Source organism: Pseudophryne corroboree, chromosome 4, assembly GCF_028390025.1.
Source record: "Pseudophryne corroboree isolate aPseCor3 chromosome 4, aPseCor3.hap2, whole genome shotgun sequence".
In the NCBI taxonomy this organism is placed as follows: Eukaryota; Metazoa; Chordata; class Amphibia; order Anura; family Myobatrachidae; genus Pseudophryne; species Pseudophryne corroboree.
In genome coordinates this window covers 680,519,594-680,544,251 of record NC_086447.1, presented here as the reverse complement: position 1 = coordinate 680,544,251, position 24,658 = coordinate 680,519,594, and the positions used below count along the sequence as shown (strand labels likewise).

The 24,658-nt window shown below is 42.9% G+C and overlaps 1 protein-coding gene and 1 long non-coding RNA gene across 15 annotated transcripts in view; one reads left to right on the top strand and one right to left on the bottom strand.

Annotated features, from left to right (window-relative positions):
• LOC134910151 (uncharacterized) overlaps nucleotides 1-11,511 on the top strand; it is a 107,267-nt gene extending 95,756 nt beyond the window's left edge. The window contains exon 3 of the long non-coding RNA XR_010176131.1: nucleotides 11,169-11,511. This is a non-coding gene — a long non-coding RNA (uncharacterized LOC134910151). The remainder of the gene's footprint in view (nucleotides 1-11,168) is intronic.
• The window catches only part of SYNE1 (spectrin repeat containing nuclear envelope protein 1), a 965,679-nt gene that overhangs the window by 573,325 nt on the left and 367,696 nt on the right, over nucleotides 1-24,658 (bottom strand). For all 14 annotated transcript variants that reach the window (XM_063917854.1, XM_063917860.1, XM_063917859.1 and 11 more), the window contains 4 exons: nucleotides 11,149-11,261; nucleotides 8,963-9,131; nucleotides 5,664-5,760; nucleotides 2,463-2,665 (listed from right to left, as the gene is read on the bottom strand). In XM_063917854.1, the coding sequence (XP_063773924.1) occupies nucleotides 2,463-2,665; nucleotides 5,664-5,760; nucleotides 8,963-9,131; nucleotides 11,149-11,261 (582 nt within the window). The remainder of the gene's footprint in view (nucleotides 1-2,462; nucleotides 2,666-5,663; nucleotides 5,761-8,962; nucleotides 9,132-11,148; nucleotides 11,262-24,658) is intronic.

Below are 24,658 nucleotides of genomic sequence, written 5' to 3'. Positions count from 1 at the left end.
AGCGCAGCGAACCCACAAGGGGCTTCATTGAGCTCGCTCTACCCCCCCCCCCCCCCCCCCGTTGGTATTGTGACCTGTGGATACCCAACCCCAGACGGCATACTAGATTCAAATGAAACCATTGCCCCAGTGTGCCCACTTATGCTACTGTGCTGAGCCACTATGCTGTCCTTCAGTCCGCAAGTACACAACACACATGATACCCTACTAATTGTATTAAAAAAAAAAGTCTTAACAGTAAAGATGACCAGGCAAACATATTCACACAACACTTTCAGCAAATTTATTGGAAAATACATTTTGTGAGTTAAATATTATGGATTAAAATAGGAGATTGTCCTATGAAAACTGAGATATTTGGGAGCCCTCATTATATGCCATGTATTCACCCAACAAATAAAACTCAAATTACGGCATACTATACAAAAACAATTCTAAATTTTTAACCTCACCAATTCATAATAAGTTTGTGTTCCCATGACGACTGACTACTAATAATATCTTATGTAGTTGAAAGAGCTGAAATGTTAAAGGCAACAAAGATTTTCTTTCATTGTACAATATTCTTTTACATATATGCACAATGTTAACTAGTATATATACATATTAGCAGATCATTACATTCAATTTAGAATTTTTTTTTAGATTAAATTGATAGAAATGCTTTTATTCAAAGGGCTTTTTGTGACAATGTGTTACATCAAGACAAATAACAGAACATGGTAGAATAAGCTAGACAACATTTTTTTTGTAGAATGGGCTCAATAAATGTGACATCTGTGCCCTTGCACTTAAGAAGCATGATATCACGAGCTACGGCGTCAAAGCTAGTTCTGTTCGGTACTTTAAAAAAAAGGGTGTGGTTTATTTGTTGACGTTAACTATGTTGATAATCATTGTGAGGACATGGTTGCAATGTCGATGTTGAACATGTTGAAATGTTTATGTATTCTATCCCTAACACTAACCCTGACACTAGTACTAACCCTAACTCTAATCCTAACATTAACTCTAACCCTAACTCTAATCCTAACATTAACTCTAACCCTAACTCTAATCCTAACATTAACTCTAATCCTAACATTAACTCTAACCCTAACTCTAATCCTAACATTAACTCTAACCCTAACTCTAATCCTAACATTAACTCTAACCCTAACTCTAATCCTAACATTAGCTCTAACCCTAACTCTAATCCTAACATTAACTCTAACCCTAACTCTAATCCTAACATTAACTCTAATCCTAACATTAACTCTAACCCTAACTCTAATCCTAACATTAACTCTAACCCTAACTCTAATCCTAACATTAACTCTAACCCTAACTCTAATCCTAACATTAACTCTAATCCTAACATTAACTCTAACCCTAACTCTAATCCTAACATTAACTCTAACCCTAACTCTAATTCTAACATTAACCCTAACATTAACTCTAATACTAACGGTAACCCTAACACTAATTCTAGCGCTAATCCTGACTTTAACCCTAACATTAGCTTTAACTCTAATCCTAACTTTAACCCTAAAATTAAATGTAACTCTAATACTAACGGTAACCCTAACACTATAACGCTAATACTAACACTATGTCTAACCCTAGCACATGATATACTTCAGATGTGGTTGTTCTTGTTATTGCTATTTTTGGCCATACGCAATTGCAATTATATGCTAATATGGTCAGAAACTAACCTGAGCACAGAGACACCCACTGCTGTCGCATCATTTCCATCAGACAGCGTACAACTGCTGATACATTGGTACCATAGTCTCAAAGCAGGCTGAGCTGCTCTCCGGGAATGCAGAGAGCTTTCCACTAGCAAGTAAGATTGCAACTGCTGATTTATGCACGGCCGGAAAACGACGTCCAAACGGCTACGACATGCTTAAAGACCCCTAAATGCTGTCTTCTTTCCTTTTGTAACTAATTCCGGTGTGACCACAATCACAATTCACGCATTGCGGCTCAGATGCATGTGCAGTAAGAAAACACTGACTGATTCGCATATAAAAGCTGCTTTGCAACCGCATATGAATTGTGTCACTAATGCTAACCCTAACATAAACCCTAACCATAACCCTAACTCTAAGCCTAATCCTAACTCTTATCCTAACCCTAATTCTAACCCTAACCACAGCCCTAACATTAACTCTAATGCTAACCCTAACCATAGCCCTAACACTAATGCTTACGCTAATAATTTCCTTACGCTATCCCTAACTCTAATCCTAACAATAACTCTAATACTAACCCTAACAATAACTCTAACACTAACTCTAACCAAACGCTAACCCTAATGTAAAAGTAAACATTCTGGCTGCATACCAAATACAAGAGACATAAAACTTGCAGATTAGGAAGACACAAAGGATGACTGATCAACAGATGAACATAGCTGTTCATCTGTTGATCAGTCTGCAAATAGCTGTACAATTAAAGTCTATCACTGCACTTACCTTTTTGGCATGTTCTGGTTGGTCTAGCATCTTTTCAGCATCCTCCAGCCAGGCTTGCAAACTAGCTACTGTATTACTGTACTTATCCCAGTTGGCAACTACTTCCTCGAGCATACTTCTGACACTCCTCACTTCAACTGATAGGTTTCTCCATTGAACGGTGGTCTCGTTCAAAAACTTTGTCACACTTTCAGCTTCTTCAGCTACACGGAACCCCAAAATATAATCAATAAAGACAAAGATGCATATTTTTGAACTTAAGCATTTCTATATACAAGATCAAAGTTGATTCCTGTTAAAAAAACCTTAATATACAATGTTAGCATATTTACATTATATTGCAATACCGACCCATACACTTTCTAGATAAAGTTGTAAATCATTGAATCATAGCTATAAAGTCTATTACTGTATGAGTACTCCTACCAACTCGTACCCCTAGAACCTTCCCTTATATTCTCTACAGTCGAGGTCCATGCTACACGCCTTTTCTAACCTGCTCACCTTCGAGTAGCTGTCATTCACCGTCTCCCTGCTACTCCCTCCAATTTTCTCAATGATTTTTATTCCTGGCTCCCTCACTTCCTCTCTTCAGATCTTCCCTCAATTATGTTACGTGACTTCAAAATCCCAATCGATATCCCCACAGAATCCTCTGCCTCTAAACTCCTTACCATCACATCATTGTTTGGTCTCTCCCAATGGACCTCTTCACCCTCCCAAATGAGTGGGCACTCACTTGATCTAGTCATCACTCACCATTGTGATTTTTCAAATTACTTTATTTACTTATCCCTCTCTGCTTTTTCATCTCTTTCTCCTAAGGCTACCATTGCTAACTGTAACATTGAGGTAATCTACACCGTTTCCTTATCTTCCCTGCTCAAGTCATATCTCTCTTCTATTCTCTCTCTCTACTGACTGAAAAAGGTACTTCCCTATACAATGCCTCCCTTACTTCTGCTCTTGGACTCTGTTTCTCCTATCCACCCTCACAGATTAACACCACAACCCTGGCATTCCAAATTCACCAGATATTTGCAAAAGTGTTAACGAACTGTCTAGCGACAGTGGAGGAAATCACGCTCCAAAGCAGAATTCCTCCATATAAAGTTTATGCTCTCATCCCACAGTGCTGTCCTTTCTCACTCTAAACAGTTGAGTTTCAAGAACCTTATCCCCTACCAGTCCTCAAACTCCCAGTGTCTCTTCACTACTTTCAACTCCCTCCTCCACCCACACCTGCCTTGTCTCCCCTTCTCACTCTCTGCCCTTGACTTTGTCACCTACTACACATCCAAAATTTATCCCATATGTCAGGACATTAAATCTTACCAGACTCTCAGCACACTGCCACCTCCTTTCCCAGACCACCCCTCCCCATCCATTTTACCAACTGTCTATTTTTTCCCCTGTATCTGGAAATGAAGTTATGGCCCTCATCCGGTACTCGCCCCTTCCACCTCTCCATTTGACCCTTTTCCATCCTGCCTACTCTGCTACCTCTCTCGTTCTTCATGTTTCCATCTTGCCCACCTCCTCAATCTCTCCTTCTCATAAGGAACTGTCCCCTTTGCCTTCAAGCATGCACTTGTCTCCTCTATTCATAAATACCTACCCTTGATCCTAACACTATCTCCAACTACTGACCCATCTCTCTTCTCCCTTTTGCCTCCAGACTCCCTAAGCGTATTATCTACAACTGCCTTTACCACCCTTCCTTTCTTTCCTGCCACTCCCTGCTTGACCCATTTCAGACTAGCTTCTGTCTTCTCCACTCCAATGAAACTGCCTTTACGCAAGTCAGCAATGACCTCCTTGCTGTCAGATCCAAGGACACGTGGATCTGCTCACTCTCCACAACCTCTCTGCTGCTTTTGACACTGTGCACCACCCTCTTCTCCTGCAAATCATTCACTTCCTTGGTCTGCATGATACTGCCCTCTCCTGGCTTTCCTCCTACCTTTCTGACAACTCTTTCTCTGTAGTCTCCATGACTCCACTCTCCCCCCCCCCCCCCCCCTCAACAGTAGGTGTTCAACAAGGTTCTGTTCTTGGAATACTCCTATTCTCTCTCTGTACGTCTTCTTTAGGTGAGCGCATTAGCCCTTTTGACCTCCAATATCATCTCTATGATGATGATACTCAGATCAACCTCTTCACCTCTTTCCGCACTCATACATTATCTCCAACTGTCTCTCTGCTATCTCTTCCTGGATGTCCCAATGCTTTTGTAAACTTAACATGTCTAAGACTGCACTGATCATTTTCCCACCCTCCCGCATAACCTCACCTCCCACAATTTCATTATATATTGATGGCAACATTGTCTCCTCTAACCCCCAAGTGTGCTGTCTTGGAATTATCCTTGACTCCTTCCTCTCGTTCAAACCACACAATCAGCACCTTTTCTAGTCCTGTTCTATCTCAAAAATATTTCCAGGATCTCACCCTGGTTGTTACTAAGACCCTCATCCACAATCTGGTCATCTCCAGGTTGGACTATTGTAATCTCCTCCTATTTGGCCTCCCTTGCTACTGCCTCTGTCCTACACAGGCACCCCTCCCCATTTAGAATCCAAGTCAAGCTTCTCACACTCACTTGCAAAGCCTTCAACCATTCCTCTCCCAGTTATATCTCTGACCTTATCGACCTTTAAACTTCTGTCTACCCTCTATGCTCCACAAATGCATGCCACCCCTCCTGCATACTGAGCACCTTGTCTAACTTCCACCTTCAAGATTTTGCACATGATGCGCCCTATTTCTCCAAAGAAGGAAGTAAAAAAAATCTGCAATGCCGGCATGATAACTGGCAACTTATCACGAGGGTCCAAAGTATTAGTGTGAATATAATGAAGTAAATGTTTCATGTCTATAACTAGAGTGCTAGATTATGTACAGTATCTCGATAATAATCCCCCTATCTTCTGATCATATTAGCACAGTACAAATTGACATTCTGCTCTGGCGGTAGGCAGCAGGTATGGTCTGGTGTAATTGTGGCACTGTGTGAGATAACTGGAAAGCCGAAGGCCAAAAATAAAAATCTCTCCCTAAAATCTTGTGCAGATGCATAGCATAAAACAATGTATTCAATGCAAATTTGGCAATGGGGCATTAGTAAGCCACTGAAATGTTTGAGGTCACCATCTTTTAATATAACTGGGGTGAGTGTTAATAATAATAGCAAGTTCTTACCTGACCCATCAGCTTTCACATACATATCAGCTGCTTGCTTAAGGGACTTGCTGGTAAATTCATATTGCTCAAAGAACCTATTGCCATCAATAAAAGTCTGCAACATAAAATATTAAACTTCATTAAACAAAAGAATGCACACCATTTTTCAGAAAAATTCAGAGCATAAATAAGCTGATTCTGAGTTTGGAGCACAGAAAAATAAAAAAAGTAGAGGTTTAGATACCTTTATTTTATTATTATCTTACATGCAGGATAAACGCTGGCTGCTTTTGCATGTAGCCTACTACACATATACCAAATCTAAACTCTTTGCGCATTTTAAATCTGTCCCATCTGCAGTGCAACATAGTTTTGCCGAGGTGCGTAGTTACAGTACTCCTTCTTTTTTAAAGATGTGCTCTCGACTCTGAATGAGTCCCAAAATATGGTATTAAGTAAAAGTGACATCTTGTTAATTTATAAATAATGTGTGTTATGTTATCATTTATCAAATAAATAAAGTTTTAGACATTAATGTGAGCTTTAATAAAAATCCTATTTTAAAAAAGATGAAATACATGGTCGGAAGTATGACAGTTTTGGGTACATCTTTTTAGCTTGTTCAGCTTCAGCACGCCTACTGTAGCTACTGCAGACGCCAGAGAGAAAATACTTTAACATGCAAAAATGGAAGTCCTATGCCATTATTTCTACTGACGTGTTGCCATGGTGATGTGCTACACAGTTTGCTTTAGATTTAAAACAGAATTAAGGGAACAACATTTACTGTATTTGTGCCATTAAATTACTAAAATGTTACAAATCTTAACATGTTAATATATTAGCCTTTCTTGTATATATAATAAAAACAACATAATTATTGTCAGAACATGGTGAAAAGCTAAAATTATAAGGTAGCCACATTTAAGACACTTTCAGATGATTGACTATTGCAGTTTACTGTTGTGACCTGTACATGAACAAAGCTTACAGTAAAGGTGGTCTACACCACAACTTGCATATTAATTAAGCAGCAATGTTGTACCCTATTGTAAATTATTCTCTTTAAGCAACCTATTTATCAATTAATGTTTGAGGGATATCTCCTGAAAACACATATTTTTGGGGTATCTGCAAATATTAAGAATCCCCGAAATACATGTACAGGGACCCTGGTCTCCCATTTTCCAACCACAAAAGCAGCCCCCATTGCAGTCTCCATCTGTAGATGGCATTCGTCATTGTAGCCTTTGGGCTATTTTCCGCATCAGCCATCACTTCTAACACATCACAGGGATAGGCTCCTTTTGGAGCCCCTGTCCCTGCATGAGTTTACTGATAAATTCAGGTGATACATCATTCCTTATTGCTGCGATAAGTAGCAAATAATTATCAGATCTAGCCTAATAATTACTAAACATGCCCTTAAAAGGGTAAATAATCAGAAAGATTATTTTTTTTAGTGCAATTATTCATGTCTGTGATTGGATCAGTGAGAAACCTGCAAGCAGAGATGTTCTGTGCAAAATCACAAGCAGAAATTTTAACGGCATCCTAGAAACACAAAGGTTCCAGATCCAAAATCTCAAACATACTGTAGGACCATGATCAATTTTTTATACATTTTTTTTAATAGCTTTCTTGCCCTACTGAGGGTTTTCTGATACATGTACTGAGCCCATTTTAAAACTTTTGCCTTTGTTATATTCCAGCATTTTTATCACTTTTTAATACAGTGCTCATATAACTGAATTTTTAGAAAATGACATAATTTTATTTCTACTTCAAACATGTAAAAAGAATTCACAAAAATAAGCCAAAAAGTTTTTTGTTTTTTTTTTAAGAGAAAAACACAAATACCTGATCACAAAACAATAACTACAAAGGGACCAAATCATTTGAATGACGGGACTCCCCTCTTCCAAATATAGTTGACTCGCCTTTCTGTGCAAGGATGGGTGTCTTTTTATTTTTTTACAAAGGTGACATAACTGCACACATGTAATTTTAATGTATATGCAGACGAGTCCCACTTATTCTCTACAGTGAGGGTGAATCCAGAGAAATCTACTTTTATTAGTATTTAAAATGAACTTTAGTTTTACATGGTAAAACAGTTATGCGCGTAGTGAGCTAACATGCAGGATCATAACCTAGATTGTTTTTTAATGCTCCTTCTCTATACAACCCTGCTGCATAATCTGTGCGGTTCAAAGGTTACTCAAGTCTGTCAGTATTGATAACCATCATAACTCCCAGGCTGATAAACAGGGTGAAATTAAAAGAAACACAGGGTATTAGGGTAATTGTCTATAGAGACAATTAAACATCTACAGTAATCAATGCCTGTGACTACTACATTACCTAATTAAACATTTTTCTATCATGCTTTTCCTGAATATCAACCAAAGCCAAACATGACTTCAACTCACATAGACATGGCTGAGTATTTTATGAGTTGCACAAATCAATGAAATAAACACTTTACAGGAAGGATGAGGACAACAGAGAAGATGAAGATGACAGAAGAATAGGATAACAGGGAGGAGGAAAATGACAGGAATGAGGATGACAGCGAGGAGGAAGATGACAGGGATGATGAGGATGACAGGGATAAGGAAGATGACACAAAGGAGCAAGATGACAGAGTGGATGAGCATGACAGAGAAGATGAGATGACAGGGAGAAGGAAGATGATAGGGAAAATTAAGATTACAGGGAGGATGATAGGGAATATTGGGATGACAGGGAATATGAAGATAAAAGGGAGGGGGAAGATGACAGAAAGGATGAAGATGACAGGGAAGATGAAGATGACAGGCGGGAGTAGGATGACAGGGATTATGAAGATGAAAGAAAGGAGGAAGATGACAGAGAGGATGAGGATGAGAGGTATTATGAAGATGAAAGTGAGGAGGAAGATGACAGAGAGGATGAGGATGACAGGGGAGATTTAGATGACAGAGAGGAGGAAGATGACAGGGAGGATTAGCATGACAGAGAAGATGAGTTGACAGGGAGAAGGAAGAGGACAAGGAAAATGAGGATGAAAGGGAGGAGGTAGATGACAGGGACGATAAGGATGACAGGGAGGATGAGAATGACAGGGATAATGAAGATGAGAGGGGGATGAGATTAAAGGGAGGAGGAAGATGACAGGTAAAATAAGGATGACAGGAAGGATGAGGATGAAAGAGATGAAGAAGATGACAGGGAGGATGAGGATGACAGGTAGGATGAAAATGTCCAATGATTAGCTCTTAGTTTCATCAAAATTCTAGATTTCATCATTTACAATTCAAACATTCTTTACTCACAATGTAGTTTTGCAGAAGCAGTTCCACAGACTCTCTTCTGCCATACTTGATTATCCAGGACTTTAGCTTAGACTCTGCCAGGACTAACAGCGCTAAGAGGCGATACTTTAATTCCATGAATTCTAACTTTATCATATGGAGCTGGGAAGAGGAAGCTACAAAGCTGAACCTGAAAAAGTGAAGTACATGTATGAATTACATTATGCTTTGTAGTTGCTACTACAAGCAAAGATCTGCAACTCCATTCCAAGATTCATAACACTACAACTGTGACAAATTGGGGTCTTAGCCCCACTTACTGCACACGGTGCTGACACATCACTGTACTCTGCACATCTCCCGTTTCTCAGCAGCACCCCACTCTACACAACATGTAATGTACACAAACTGGCCGGCTGCATGGATATGGCCCTCTTAGATTTTTCCGTTTGAGTCTAATCCCTGTGATGCACCCATGCTCACATATTTCTGTCCGCCTATGGACTTCCACTGCTGCTTATTTACACCTGCTTTTGAGCACAGCACATTGCCAGAGCAATGTCTTCCTTCTGGTAGAGGCATCACTAGGGGGGTACGGACCGCACCTGGGTGTCACCCTTCCATCAGCACATTCATTCAAATGTAGCATTTCCTATGGAGATATTAGATATATGGATGGATCTCCTTGTAAGACATATCTCTTAGGGTGCAGGAGGGCTGGTAACCCTGAATATCTTTATCCAATAGGAATTTATCTAACCCATTCTTAGAGGTGTTGACTGAGTCCGCAGTTACTACTCTCTCAGGCAGGGAATTCCAAACACGTATTGTCCTTACTGTGAAAAAACCTTTTCGCCTAAATGTGCGGAAACTCCTCTCCTCTAACCTAAGCGAGTGACCACATGTCCTCTCTTTAGCATTAACTCCTTGCTCTGACAAGTTACAACTCTATACTACCAAGGCAAATATTACAGGTTTTCAGTTAGATACACTTTGAGATACAGGTGACTTAACATACACACATAAGTATACTTTTATTGCACCAAAATGTTCTGCCTAATCTCAGACCAGAAAATTCATCTAATTCTAAATGAGTCCCAAACACTTGAATTGTTTACAAAATGTGCCTTGTCCATTTTTTTGAGGATATACAGAATATACAGCATACAGTAAATGCAGTATATATGAAATATAAATATTAACATTGTAAGACTTTAAAGACAGTTTAAAGTACACTTCCTGTCCATTATAACATATTCACATATTTAATAGTATTTGTGTTTCTTCCAATGTTTTACATTATGTGCTGAATATGATGGTATACTTAGAGCCTGCTATGCAATTGTGCATGACGCTGTACAACATCATATTACAGTACAAAGATCCTAGGACCTGTCAAAATGTTTTAATGCTTATCTGCTCTATATTGTATCGTGATATCACAAATGTGGAATACAAGCACCATAGAGGTTAATTATTGTGCAAAAGTGCAAAGTAGCTAGAAACCATATCAACCAATCACAAATGGCTTTCACTGATCTAGTGCCAGTTAGACAGTAAAAGTGAACATCTCATGGTTGTGAAGTTAATGCACATTTAGTTAGTATCGTACCTCATAGTTGAACAGATCTCTGTTTATAATGAATCATACTATAGCTGTCACAACCAATTATATATAAGTAATCAAACATCAATTAGTATTTAGTTCTAAAACAACAGAAAAATGAAAATGAATTTTTTTTTATGTAAACATATTGTATATTGCACATTAGAATGTGTAATTCATAATATGTCCATTGGCATAAACAAAAATATGGTACTATCAAAACAATTGTGTGTTAATGAAAATCCATGCTAGTGTTGTAATATTAAAAACATTAACCTACTAAAAACCTCTGAAACTAATCAATCAAGTCTATGATACAACGTATTTTATTTGTCAAGTTTGCACAATAACAAAGCAAATGTCTTCATTGCCAGTTTTACAATCGTTTCACCCAGGCATAGTATAATCGATAATAAAGTAATCTTCAGTGCTATTCATACCACACACTTGATCATCTAGTCTTTCAAATGTAGCTTTTCATTACATTTGTAAAGGCTGAAAACACCTCTTCCAACCCCTCTACAATGCTTTGCAACTGTCTGTGTCCAATTGTGAATAATCAGGAATGATAACTGGCTAATGTCTATATTTCTCCATTTACCTTTCTTCCATGTCTTCCAGCTGCTCTACGGGAACCGGGACACCGTTGACAGATCGCGCGCGGTGGATCTCCTGAAAAGCCTTTTTATAACCATCCAGATTCTTGAGTACGTCCTATTTGTGAAGATGAAGAAAATGCATACAGTAATCAAAATACACAAAACATTTTGGCCGTATAATCACGAACAAAAACCTAACAAAACCCCCAGCCTGCAGCGATGAGTCACTGTTCAGTATTTGTGAGCTTGGAAATTTGTATCTGTCACAGTGGTATGCAATTTTATCCTGTCATGAAAGCTAGTCTTAATAAATGCTTTGCACAGATCAGCTGAAAGCATTTCAGTGACTGTGCTTACGTACTAAACCTGACGATAATTCTGGCATCTAACGAGATGCAGGACTGGTACTGCCTCTGACTTTCAGGGGTTTCCCTGAATTTAGCTCTAACATCTATTGATTGGAATCAGACTGCTAGTCTGCTTTTTGGGATAGTAACATTTCACAGATTAAAGCTGGTGTGAGCTATTAGGCACCATTAAGGCACTGCATTCACAGGTTCAGAGCAAACAATAATATTGAGAGCTGGGTTCCATTAGTTGCCCAGCGAATGTAATTGCATCCAAAGTGCAGCGTGCGCACACTGGCGTATTTTGAATACAGACACAAAGGGTATGTTGTAATAATTCATTGAGATGTTGAATACAAGTACTCCTTAAGTACTGTAAGTCCAACTCCGGACTAGAAGCATGCGCTTTGTTTTATTTTCCATGTGCAGTAAAATAATATGTAATTTTGAATTAAGCGCAATTTGCTCTTGTGGCTACCCTATACATATGGAGGTGTTCCAGCTGTTTACAGTACAGCTGTGCGCATGCCAGTGTAGCATGCCCCTTACAGATACAGCCTCTTAAGAGGAATAAAAATTGCAGCTGCTGGAGACTTGAGGCCAGATTTATAAGGGCTGCACTTTGCCAGCCGAATTGGCGGTTTTGACAATAAAATTTAAAACTGCAATAATATTATGCAAAACAATCCTTATTCAAATATCGGGGTCAAAACCAAAAGAATCAGTGACTGACAAAGTGGTCACTTGATCTACTGCAATCAATATTTAATTTTTTTAAATGCCTTAACAGTGGATTATTAATTATAGTTGTTGTTATTATTATTATTATTATTATTATTATTATTATATTTTATTTTTTAAGCCCATATACTGTACAATTAAAATACTGCTTCGTTTTGACATTGTGCACCTCTGAGGCTTATATAATATAGCTTATATAATACTGGGAAATGTATTAGACTATTTTATCTCCTTAAATTTTAATACAGATTCTATGAACTGTGCAATTACATTGTTAAACAACATGGATTAGACTGAATTGATTTCACAAGCCATCGATCACAGTGAACGGGTCCATAGTTTCCGCATGTTTTTAGCATATTTAAGTTCTAGACACATACAGCAAAGACCAATGTGCCACGCGTCACTATACACTTGTATGGGGACGAAGAAACTATACTATTCGCCAAGCTCTATAAGCTGAAAGCTTTTGAAGCTTGACTGCGGGAACTAACACCATCTTCAGAAGGCCATAGCCCACTAAGTTCTCCTTTCTACAGAAAGATGGTCTGGATTGTGAAAAGTATGGATCACTCCTCCTGGGCCTTGCAGAGTGCATGCATGACAAAAGGTCACTCATGTACACTAACCCAACCAGGACAGAACACGCCAGTGTAAACTTTCATTTGTAAACTACAATTAGCGACAAAAGTGCTAATGTTATGGTTTGCGGGATATCTGCAATTTGGAGCAACTATCCCAGCACTGAAGCAAAGATTAATTGGTCAGGTAGATTTGGGTAGGACACAACAAAATCCAGTAAGTTTGCATGGGGTTATTGCGATTATTGATGAATAGGCCACTTTGAGCAATAACTTTCTTAATGAATATGGAAAAATATATATACAGTATTAGAAGTTTGTTCTGCACGTCTACTTACAGTATCTGCTGAGTCTATTAGAATTTTTTTTTTAAAACCTGTCAAGCAACAGGTGCAGTACTTTATATCATAATATTTCTCTTACGTCCTAGAGGATGCTCGGGTCCACATTAGTACCATGGGGTATAGATGAGTCCACCAGGATCCATGGGCACTTTAAGAGTTTAATAGTGTGGGCTGGCTCCTCCATCTATGCCCCTCCTACCAGACTCAGTTTAAAAAATGTGCCCAGAGGAGTCGGTCACATCTAGGGGAGCTCCATAGGAGTTTTTCTATTTTTATTATTTTTAATAGAGTTAGGCAAAGGGAGGCTGCTGGCAACAGCCTTCCTGCTTCGTGGGACTTAGGGGGGAGTAGTGTCCAACCCTCTGAGGTTAATAGCCACTATCTCCGCTGACAGGACACTGAGCTCCTGAGGGTGATAATCACAAGACCCCGAGGCGACCGCTCACTCCCGCAGCACTGCCGCCACCCCCTAACAGAGTTAGAAGACGTCGGTGGAGAGTTGGACACCGGCGCCCCGACAAGCGGGGGTCCGGTGAGAATGGGAGCATCAGTGTGGGAGCGCAGCCCTGAGGCTGCGCGCCGGAAGGCTCAGAAGTACAGTGTGCAGCACTGTGAGGGGAGCCCTGGGCCAGCACAAACACCCTTACACTGGTCACAGAAGCTATCAGGGATGCTGTAGTGCTGCTAGCAACCATTACCTCAGGCCAGTATAATCTCTAGAAGTGCGGGAAGACACGCCATTTTAGGGGGCGGAGCTTCTCCTCAGAGCAGATCCAGCACTCACCAGCGCCATTCTTTCCCTGCAGATCACACTACAGAGACGCTGACAGGGAGCGCTGACCCTCCACATAACTCCAGCTATCATGTGCGGTACCAGGGGGATATAGAAGGGGGGGGAGAGTGTTTATTCACATTACTGTGTAGTCTATTAAGGTTGCACAGTCAGCGCCAGGCATTTATTATATAACTGCCTACTGGGGCGCTGTGTGGGCTGGCTCCATAACTCTGTGTCTCTCTGAAGGTAGTGATGAGCGGGTTCGGTTTCTCGGAAACCGAACCCCCCCGAACTTCACCCTTTTTACACGGGTCTGAGCCATACTCGGATTCTCCCGTATGGCTCGGTTAACCCGAGCGCGCCCGAACGTCATCATCCCGCTGTCGGATTCTCGCGAGATTCGGATTCTATATAAGCAGCCGCGCGTCGCCGCCATTTTCACTCGTGCATTGGAAATGTTAGGGAGAGGACGTGGCTGGCGTCCTCTCCGTTTATTCATTGTTGAGTTGATGCAAATATTTGTGCTTGCTTATATCATTGTGGGGACTGGGGAGCAGCTTTATATTAATATAGGAGGAGTACAGTGCAGAGTTTTGCTGATCAGTGACCACCAGTTTTATCCGTTCTCTGCCTGAAAAAAACGCTCCTTATCTGTGCTCAGTGTGCTGCATATATCTGTGCTCACACTGCTTAATTGTGCGGACTGGGGACCAGCAGTATTATATAGGAGGAGTACAGTGCAGAGTTTTGCTGACAGTGACCACCTGAAAAACACTCCATATCTGTGCTCAGTGTGCTACATATATCTGTGCTCACACTGCTTAATTGTGGGGACTGGGGAGCAGCTGTATTATATAGCAGGAGTACAGTGCAGAGTTTTGCTGACAGTGACCACCAGTATACGTTGTCTGCCTGAAAAACACTCCATATCTGTGCTCAGTGTGCTGCTTTATTGTGGGGACTGGGGAGTCGGGACCACCAGTATAATATTATATAGGAGGAGTACAGTGCAGAGTTTTGCTGACACAGTGACCACCAGTATATATAGCAGTACGGTACGGAAGGCCACTGCTGTACCTACCTCTGTGTCGTCATTAAGTATACTATCCATCTACATTCTATACCTGTGGTGCATTTTAGTTTTGCAGTTTGCTGTCACAGTGACCACCAGTATATATAGCAGTACGGTACGGAAGGCCACTGCTGTACCTACCTCTGTGTCATCATTAAGTATACTATCCATCTACATTCTATACCTGTGGTGCATTTTAGTTTTGCAGTTTGCTGACACAGTGACCACCAGTATATATAGCAGTACGGTACGGAAGGCCACTGCTGTACCTACCTCTGTGTCGTCATTAAGTATACTATCCATCTACATTCTATACCTGTGGTGCATTTTAGTTGTGCAGTTTGCTGACCAGTGACCACCAGTATATATAGCAGTACGGTACGGAAGGCCACTGCTGTACCTACCTCTGTGTCGTCATTAAGTATACTATCCATCTACATTTTATACCTGTGGTGCATTTTAGTTTTGCAGTTTGCTGACACAGTGACCACCAGTATATATAGCAGTACGGTACGGAAGGCCACTGCTGTACCTACCTCTGTGTCGTCATTAAGTATACTATCCATCTACATTCTATACCTGTGGTGCATTTTAGTTTTGCAGTTTGCTGACACAGTGACCACCAGTACATATAGCAGTACGGTACGGAAGGCCACTGCTGTACCTACCTCGGTGTCGTCATTAAGTATACTATCCATCTACATTCTATACCTGTGGTGCATTTCAGTTGTGCAGTTTGCTGACACAGTGACCACCAGTATATATAGCAGTACGGTACGGAAGGCCACTGCTGTATCTACCTCTGTGTCGTCATTAAGTATACTATCCATCTACATTCTATACCTGTGGTGCATTTTAGTTTTGCAGTTTGCTGACACAGTGACCACCAGTATATATAGCAGTACGGTACGGAAGGCCACTGCTGTACCTACCTCTGTGTCGTCATTAAGTAAACTATCCATCTACATTCTATACCTGTGGTGCATTTTAGTTTTGCAGTTTGCTGACACAGTGACCACCAGTATATATAGCAGTACGGTACGGAAGGCCACTGCTGTACCTACCTCTGTGTCGTCATTAAGTATACTATCCATCTACATTCTATACCTGTGGTGCATTTTAGTTTTGCAGTTTGCTGACACAGTGACCACCAGTATATATAGCAGTACGGTACGGAAGGCCACTGCTGTACCTACCTCTGTGTCGTCAAGTATACTATCCATCTACATTCTATACCTGTGGTGCATTTTAGTGTGCGCAGTATATATAGTAGTAGGCCATTGCTATTGATACTGGCATATAATTCCACACATTAAAAAATGGAGAACAAAAATGTGGAGGTTAAAATAGGGAAAGATCAAGATCCACTTCCACCTCGTGCTGAAGCTGCTGCCACTAGTCATGGTCGAGATGATGAAATGCCATGAACGTCGTCTGCCAAGGCCGATGCCCAATGTCATAGTAGAGAGCATGTAAAATCCAAAAAACAAAAGTTCAGTAAAATGACCCAAAAATCAAAATTGAAAGCGTCTGATGAGAAGCGTAAACTTGCCAATATGCCATTTACGACACGGAGTGGCAAGGAACGGCTGAGGCCCTGGCCTATGTTTATGGCTAGTGGTTCAGATTCACATGAGGATGGAAGCACTCATCCTCTCGTTAGAAAAATGAAAAGACTTAAGCTGGCAAAAGCATATTAAAGAACTGTGCGTTCTTCTAAATCACAAATCCCCAAGGAGAGTCCAATTGTGTCGGTTGCGATGCCTGACCTTCCCAACACTGGACGGGAAGAGCTTGCGCCTTCCACCATTTGCACGCCCCCTGCAAGTGCTGGAAGGAGCACCCGCAGTCCAGTTCCTGATAGTCAAATTGAAGATGTCACTGTTGAAGTACACCAGGATGAGGATATGGGTGTTGCTTGCGCTGGGGAGGAAATTAACAAGGAGGATTCTGATGGTGAGGTGGTTTGTTTAAGTCAGGCACCCGGGGAGACACCTGTTGTCCGTGGGACGAATATGGCCATTGACATGCCTGGTCAAAATACAAAAAAAATCACCTCTTCGGTGTGGAATTATTTCAACACAAATGCGGACAACAGGTGTCAAGCCGTGTGTTGCCTTTGTCAAGCTGTAATAAGTAGGGGTAAGGACGTTAACCACCTCGGAACATCCTCCCTTATACGTCACCTGCAGCGCATTCATCAGAAGTCAGTGACAAGTTCAAAAACTTTGGGTGACAGCGGAAGCAGTCCACTGACCACTAAATCCCTTCCTCTTGTAACCAAGCTCCTGCAAACCACACCACCAACTCCCTCAGTGTCAATTTCCTCCTTACCCAGGAAAGCCAATAGTCCTGCAGGCCATGTCACTGGAAAGTCTGACGAGTCCTCTCCTGCCTGGGATTCCTCCGATGCATCCTTGAGTGTAACGCCTACTGCTGCTGGCGCTGCTGTTGTAGCTGCTGGGAGTCGATCGTCATCCCAGAGGGGAAGTCGGAAGACCACTTGTACTACTTCCAGTAAGCAATTGACTGTCCAACAGTCCTTTGCGAGGAAGATGAAATATCACAGCAGTCATCCTGCTGCAAAGCAGATAACTCAGGCCTTGGCAGCCTGGGCGGTGAGAAACGTGGTTCCGGTATCCACCGTTAATTCAGAGGCAACTAGAGACTTGATTGAGGTACTGTGTCCCCGGTACCAAATACCATCTAGGTTCCATTTCTCTAGGCAGGCGATACCGAAAATGTACACAGACGTCAGAAAAAGAGTCACCAGTGTCCTAAAAAATGCAGTTGTACCCAATGTCCACTTAACCACGGACATGCGGACAAGTGGAGCAGGGCAGACTCAGGACTATATGACTGTGACAGCCCACTGGGTAGATGTATTGCCTCCCGCAGCAAGAACAGCAGCGGCGGCACCAGTAGCAGCATCTCGCAAACGCCAACTTGTTCCTAGGCAGGCTACGCTTTGTATCACCGCTTTCCAGAAGAGGCACACAGCTGACAACCTCTTACGGAAACTGAGGAAGATCATCGCAGAATGGCTTATCCCAATTGGACTCTCCTGGGGATTTGTGACATCAGACAACGCCAGCAATATTGTGCGTGCATTACATCTGGGCAAATTCCAGCACGTCCCATGTTTTGCACATACATTGAATTTAGTGGTGCAGAATTATTTAAAAAACGACAGGGGCGTGCAAGAGATGCTGTCGGTGGCCCGAAGAATTGCGGGCCACTTTCGGCATTCAGCCACCGCGTACAGAAGACTGGAGCACCACCAAACAATCCTGAACCTGCCCTGCCATCATCTGAAGCAAGAGGTGGTAACGAGGTGGAATTCAACCCTCTATATGCTTCAGAGGATGGAGGAGCAGCAAAAGGCCATTCAAGCCAATACATCTGCCCACGATATAGGCAAAGGAGGAGGAATGTACCTGACTCAAGCGCAGTGGAGAATGATTTCAACGTTGTGCAAGGTTCTGCAACCCTTTGAACTTGCCACACGTGAAGCCAGTTCAGACACTGCCAGCCTGAGTCAGGTCATTCCCCTCATCAGGCTTTTGCAGAAGAAGCTGGAGACATTGAAGGAGGAGCTAAAACAGAGCGATTCCGCTAGGCATGTGGGACTTGTGGATGGAGCCCTTAATTCGCTTAACCAGGATTCACGGGTGGTCAATCTGTTGAAATCAGAGCACTACATTTTGGCCACCGTGCTCGATCCTAGATTTAAAACCTACGTTGTATCTCTCTTTCCGGCAGACACAAGTCTGCAGAGGTTCAAAGACCTGCTGGTGAGAAAATTGTCAAGTCAAGCGGAACGTGACCCGTCAACATCTCTTCCTTCACATTCTCCCGCAACTGGGGGTGCGAGGAAAAGTCTAAGAATTCCGAGCCCACCCGATGGCGGTGATGCAGGGCAGTCTGGAGCGAGTGCTGACATCTGGTACGGACTGAAGGACCTGCCAACGATTACTGACATGTCGTCTACTGTCACTGCATATGATTCTCTCACCATTGAAAGAATGGTGGAGGATTATATGAGTGACCGCATCCAAGTAGGCACGTCAGACAGTCCGTACGTATACTGGCAGGAAAAAGAGGCAATTTGGAGGCCCTTGTACAAACTGGCTTTATTCTACCTAAGCTGCCCTCCCTCCAGTGTGTACTCCGAAAGAGTGTTTAGTGCAGCCGCTCACCTTGTCAGCAATCGGCGTACGAGGTTACTTCCAGAAAATGTGGAGAAGATGATGTTCATCAAAATGAATTATAATCAATTGCTCCGTGGAGACATTCACCAGCAATTGCCTCCAGAAAGTACACAGGGATCTGAGATGGTGGATTCCTGTGAGGACGAATTAATAATCTGTGAGGAGGGGGATGTACACAGTGAAAGGGGTGAGGAATCGGAGGATGATGATGAGGTGGACATCTTGCCTCTGTAGAGCCAGTTTGTGCAAGGAGAGATTGATTGCTTCTTTTTTGGTGGGGGCCCAAACCAACCAGTCATTTCAGTCACAGTCGTGTGGCAGACCCTGTCGCTGAAATGATGGGTTCTTTAAAGTGTGCATGTCCTGTTTATACAACATAAGGGTGGGTGGGAGGGCCCAAGGACAATTCCATCTTGCACCTCTTTTTTCTTTCATTTTTCTTTGCGTCATGTGCTGTTTGGGGACAATTTTTTTGAAGTGCCATCCTGTCTGACACTGCAGTGCCACTCCTAGATGGGCCAGGTGTTTGTGTCGGCCACTTGTGTCGCTTATCTTAGTCACACAGCGACCTTGGTGCTCCTCTTTTTTTCTTTGCATCATGTGCTGTTTGGGGACTATTTTTTTGAAGTGCCATCCTGCCTGACACTGCAGTGCCACTCCCTGATGGGCCAGGTGTTTGTGTCGGCCACTTGTGTCGCTTAGCTTAGCCATCCAGCGACCTTGGTGCAAATTTTAGGACTAAAAATAATATTGTGAGGTGTGAGGTGTTCAGAATAGACTGGAAATGAGTGGAAATTATGGTTATTGAGGTTAATAATACTATGGGATCAAAATGACCCCCAAATTCTATGATTTAAGCTGTTTTTTAGGGTTTTTTGAAAAAAAACACCCAAATCCAAAACACACCCGAATCCGACAAAAAATTTTCGGTGAGGTTTTGCCAAAACGCGTCCGAATCCAAAACACGGCTGCGGAACCGAATCCAAAACCAAAACACAAAACCCGAAAAATGTCCGGTGCACATCACCATCTGAAGGTACTCGGGGGAAACTATGTCTGACATTTTCCTGTGTGTGTGTGTATGCTATATATCTCACATTACCATGTCTAGGGACTCTGTATCTTGTGCTGCAGAGTATGTATCTTCTCCAGAAGAGTCTATTCCATGTACTCAGGAATGAAATACACTGTCTCAGCCCTCTGAACCCGAACCCAAGTGGGTGGCTTCTGTTAAGGGTATGATATCCCAGATTTCTTCTAGGATAGCTCATTATGAGACTGAAACACAGGTTTTAAAAAAACTCTGTGGAGGTTTTGTCGTATTCTACTCCCACTACCTCAACAATCTCCCCTAGTATATGCCCATAGAAGCGTGCTCTTGCCCAGGTAATGCAAGTCGACACGGATATCGACTCTGATACGGGTGACAGGGACATACTGCGGGGGGAGGTGTCCCTTGCTAAAGGGGTGCAGCTAATGATTGAGGCCACTCAGGAGGTTTTACACATTACTGACAAGGTATCTGAACAGGTCGAGGAGGCTTTCTTTACAGACAATAAGAAAGTCTCCCTTACCTTTCTTGCGTCTAGGTAATTAAAAAACCCGTTATTTAAGGAATCCTGGGAAAACCCAGAGAAAAAAATCCAGATCCCAAAGAGAATTCTGGTTGCTTTTCCTTTCCCTGAAGAGGATAGGAAATAGTGGGAAAACCCTCCTATAGTAGACACTTCTGTTTCTAGATTGTCTAAAAAGGTGGTTTTACCTGTCCCTGGGTCTACTGCTTTGAAAGAGCTGACAGACCGTAAGATTGAGACTACGCTCAAATTCATATACACTGCTTCAGGCGTGGCGCTTAGGCCTACTATTGCTTGTGCATGGATTTCTAAAGCCACTGTAAAGTGGTCGGGAACGTTACTAGAGGATTTAGATACTATGGATAGAAGTGACATTTAAATGTTTTTACGTCACATACAGGATTCTGTGGGTTTCATGGTGGAGGCCATGAAGGACCTTGGTAATCTGATTGCATGGACGTCTTCCACGCAGTGGACTCTGGCTGCGCCAATGGTCTGCGGATGCAAAATCCAAGAAGAGTGTGCAGAACCTACCCTTCACAGGTCAGGCTCTATTTGGGGAAGCATTGGATGCGTGGATCTCCAAGGCAACCGCGGGTAAGTCAACCTTTCTAACCTCCAACGCCGAAAAAATCCTTCTCTGCGTCTACAATGCAGTCCTTTTGGACCGCAAAGGTTAAGAAGTCCAAGTCCCCTTCCACCTTCTTCAGAGGTGGTCATGGAAAATCCAGAAAACCTGCAATGGCAGGTTCCAAGGAACAGATGCCGGGTTCTGTTTCCTCAAAATCCAAAGCATGACGGTGGACCTCCCAGCCTGGAGGTCGGACAGGTGGGAGCATGTCTACGAAATTTCAGTCAGGTCAGGGCGTCCTCGAGTCTGGACCCCTGGGTTCAAGATATTGTATCTCAGGGGTACAGACTGGAGTTTTAAGAGCTCCCACCTCACAGATTTTTCAAATCAGGCTTGCCAGCTTTGCTGACAGAAAGGGCTATCTTACAAGAAGCCATTCAAATTCTGGAAAGTGCAAATGTCATTGTTCCAGTTCCATCTCACCTGGAAAACAAGGGTTGCTATTCAAACCTTTTTGCGGTGCTGAAGCTGGATGGTTCGGTCAGACCAATATTGAACCTCAAATCGTTAAATCCATATTTGAGGGAATTCAAGTTCAAGATGGAATCTCTGAGAGCGGTGATCTCAGGTCTGGAGGAGGGCGAATTCCTGGTATCTCTAGATATCAAGGATGCATACCTTCACATTCCTATTTGGCCACCACACCAGGCTTATCTCAGGTTTGCGCTGTTGGACTGTCACTATCAGTTCCAGGCACTGCCATTCGGCCTATCCACAGCACCAAGGGTGCCCACCAAGGTAATGGCAGAGCTGATGCTTCTACTCCGCAAGCAGGGTGTGAACATAATTCCATATCTGGACGATCTGCTGATAAAAGCATCATCCAGGGAGAAGTTGTTGCTGTCCATTGCTCTCACAACTCGACTGCTCCGGGATCATGGTTGGATCCTGAATTTTCCAAAGTCACATTTGGAGACGACGAGAAGACTGTCCTTCCTGGGGATGATTCTCGACATGGAAGTGCAGAGGGTGTTTCTACCAATGGAGAATGCATTGGTGATACAATCAATGGTCCGGGATATCCTGATGCCAGCCCGAGTATCGGTTCATCAGTGCATTCGCTTTCTGGGAAAGATGGTTGCCTCCTACGAGGCTCTTCAGTACGGAAGATTTCATGCACAGTCTTTCAAGCTGGATCTCATGGACAAATGATCAGGATCTCATCTTCACATGTACCAGAGGATACGTCTGTCGCCGAAAGCCAGAGTCTCGCTCCTCTGGTGGCTGCAAACTTCTCACCTACTGGAGGGCCGCAGGTTCGGGATGCAGAATTGGATCCTTCTAACCACGGATGCAAGTCTCAGAGGTTGGGGAGCAGTCACCCAGGGGGAAAACTTCCAAGGAAGGTGGTCAAGTCTGGAATCCGATAAACATTCTGGAACTAAGAGCCATGTACACTGGTCTTCTACAGGCGGCACATCTTCTAAAAGATCAGGCCATTCAAGTTCAGTCGGACAATGTAACGACAGTGGCCTACATAATCCGACAAGGTGGAACGAAGAGCAGAGCTGCAATGGCAGAGGTAACAAGAATCATCCTCTGGGCGGAGAAACATGCGGTGGCGCTGTCAGCAATCTTCGTTCCAGGAGTGGACAACTGGGAAACGGACTTCCTCAGCAAACATGATCTCCATCCGGAAGAGTGGAGCCTCCATCCAGAGGTGTTAGCAGAGGTGACAAGTCTTTGGGGCGTACCTCAAATAGACATGATGGCCTCACGCCTCAACAAGAAGCTTCGGAGGTATTGTTCCAGGTCGAGGGATCCACAGGCAGTGGCGGTGGACGCCCTGGTAACTCCGTGGGTTTTCAAGTCAGTGTATGTGTTCCCTCCACTTCCACTCACCCCAAGGATTCTCAAAATAATCAAAAGAACAAGGGTTTAGGCGATCCTCATTGCTCCGGACTGGCAAAGCAGGCCTTGGTACGCAGATCTTCTGGAGTTACTGCTGGAAGATCCGAGGCCCTCTTCTGCAACAGAGGGCATTCGCTTATCAAGACTTACCATGGCTACGTTTGACGGCATGGAGGTTGAACGCCAGATCTTAGCTCGGAAAGGCATTCCGAAACAGGTTCTTCCTACCCTGATTCAGGCTAGGAAAGGAGTAACATCTAAACATTACCATCGCATTTGGAAAAAATATGTGTCTTGGTGTGAATCCAAGAAGTTTCCTACGGTGGAGTTTCAACTTGGGCGGTTTCTCCTCTTCCTGCAAGCAGGTGTGGATGTGGGCCTCCTTTTAGGCTCCATCAAGGTCCAGATTTTGGCCTTGTCCATTTTCTTCCAGAAACAATTGGCTTCCCTCCCTGAGGTTCAGACTTTCTTGAAAGGGGTGCTGCACATCCAGTCTCCCTTTGTGCCTCCTGCGGCACCTTGGGATCTTAACGTGGTGTTGCACTTCCTGCAATCAGATTGGTTCGAGCCTCTACAGGAGGTTGAGGTCAAGTTTCTCACTTGAAAGGCGGTCACACTGTTGGCATTAGCTTCCCATAGGTGTGTGTCTGAATTGGGGGCATTGTCCTGCAAGAGCCCCTCCTTGATTTTGCATGAAGGTAGAGCTGAGCTCAGGACGCGTCAGCAGTTTCTTCCAAAGGTTGTGTCGGCTTTTCATATCAACCAACCTATTGTGGTGCCAGTGGCTATTGACTCCTCAATTACCTCAAAGTCCTTGGATGTTGTGAGGGCTTTGAAGATTTATGTGAAGAGGACTTCACATCACAAAGTCGGACTCTCTGTTTTTCCTTTATGATCTCAAAAAGATTGGGTGTCCTGCTTCTAAGCAGACTATTTCTCGCTGGATCAGGTTCACTATCCAGCATGCTTATTCTACTGCAGGCTTGCCGTGTCCAAAATCTGTTAAGGCCCACTCTACTCGTAAGGTAGGTTCTTCCTGGGCGGCTGCCCGGCGTGTCTCGGCTTTACAGCTTTGCCGAGCGGCTACTTGGTTGGGGTCGAACATGTTTGCTAAGTTCTACAAATTTGATACTTTGGCCTCTGAGTACCTAAAGTTTGGTCAATCAGTTCTGCAGGAGCCTCTGCACTCTCCCTCCCATACTGGGAGCTTTGGTACATCCCCATGGTACTAATGTGGACCACAGCATCCTCTAGGACGTAAGAGAAAATAGGATTTTAATTACCTACCGGTAAATACTTTTCTCGTAGTCCGTAGGGGATGCTGGGCGCCCACCCAGCGCTTCGTTTTCCTGCAATTGTTACTTGGTTCAGTATTGCCTTGTTAC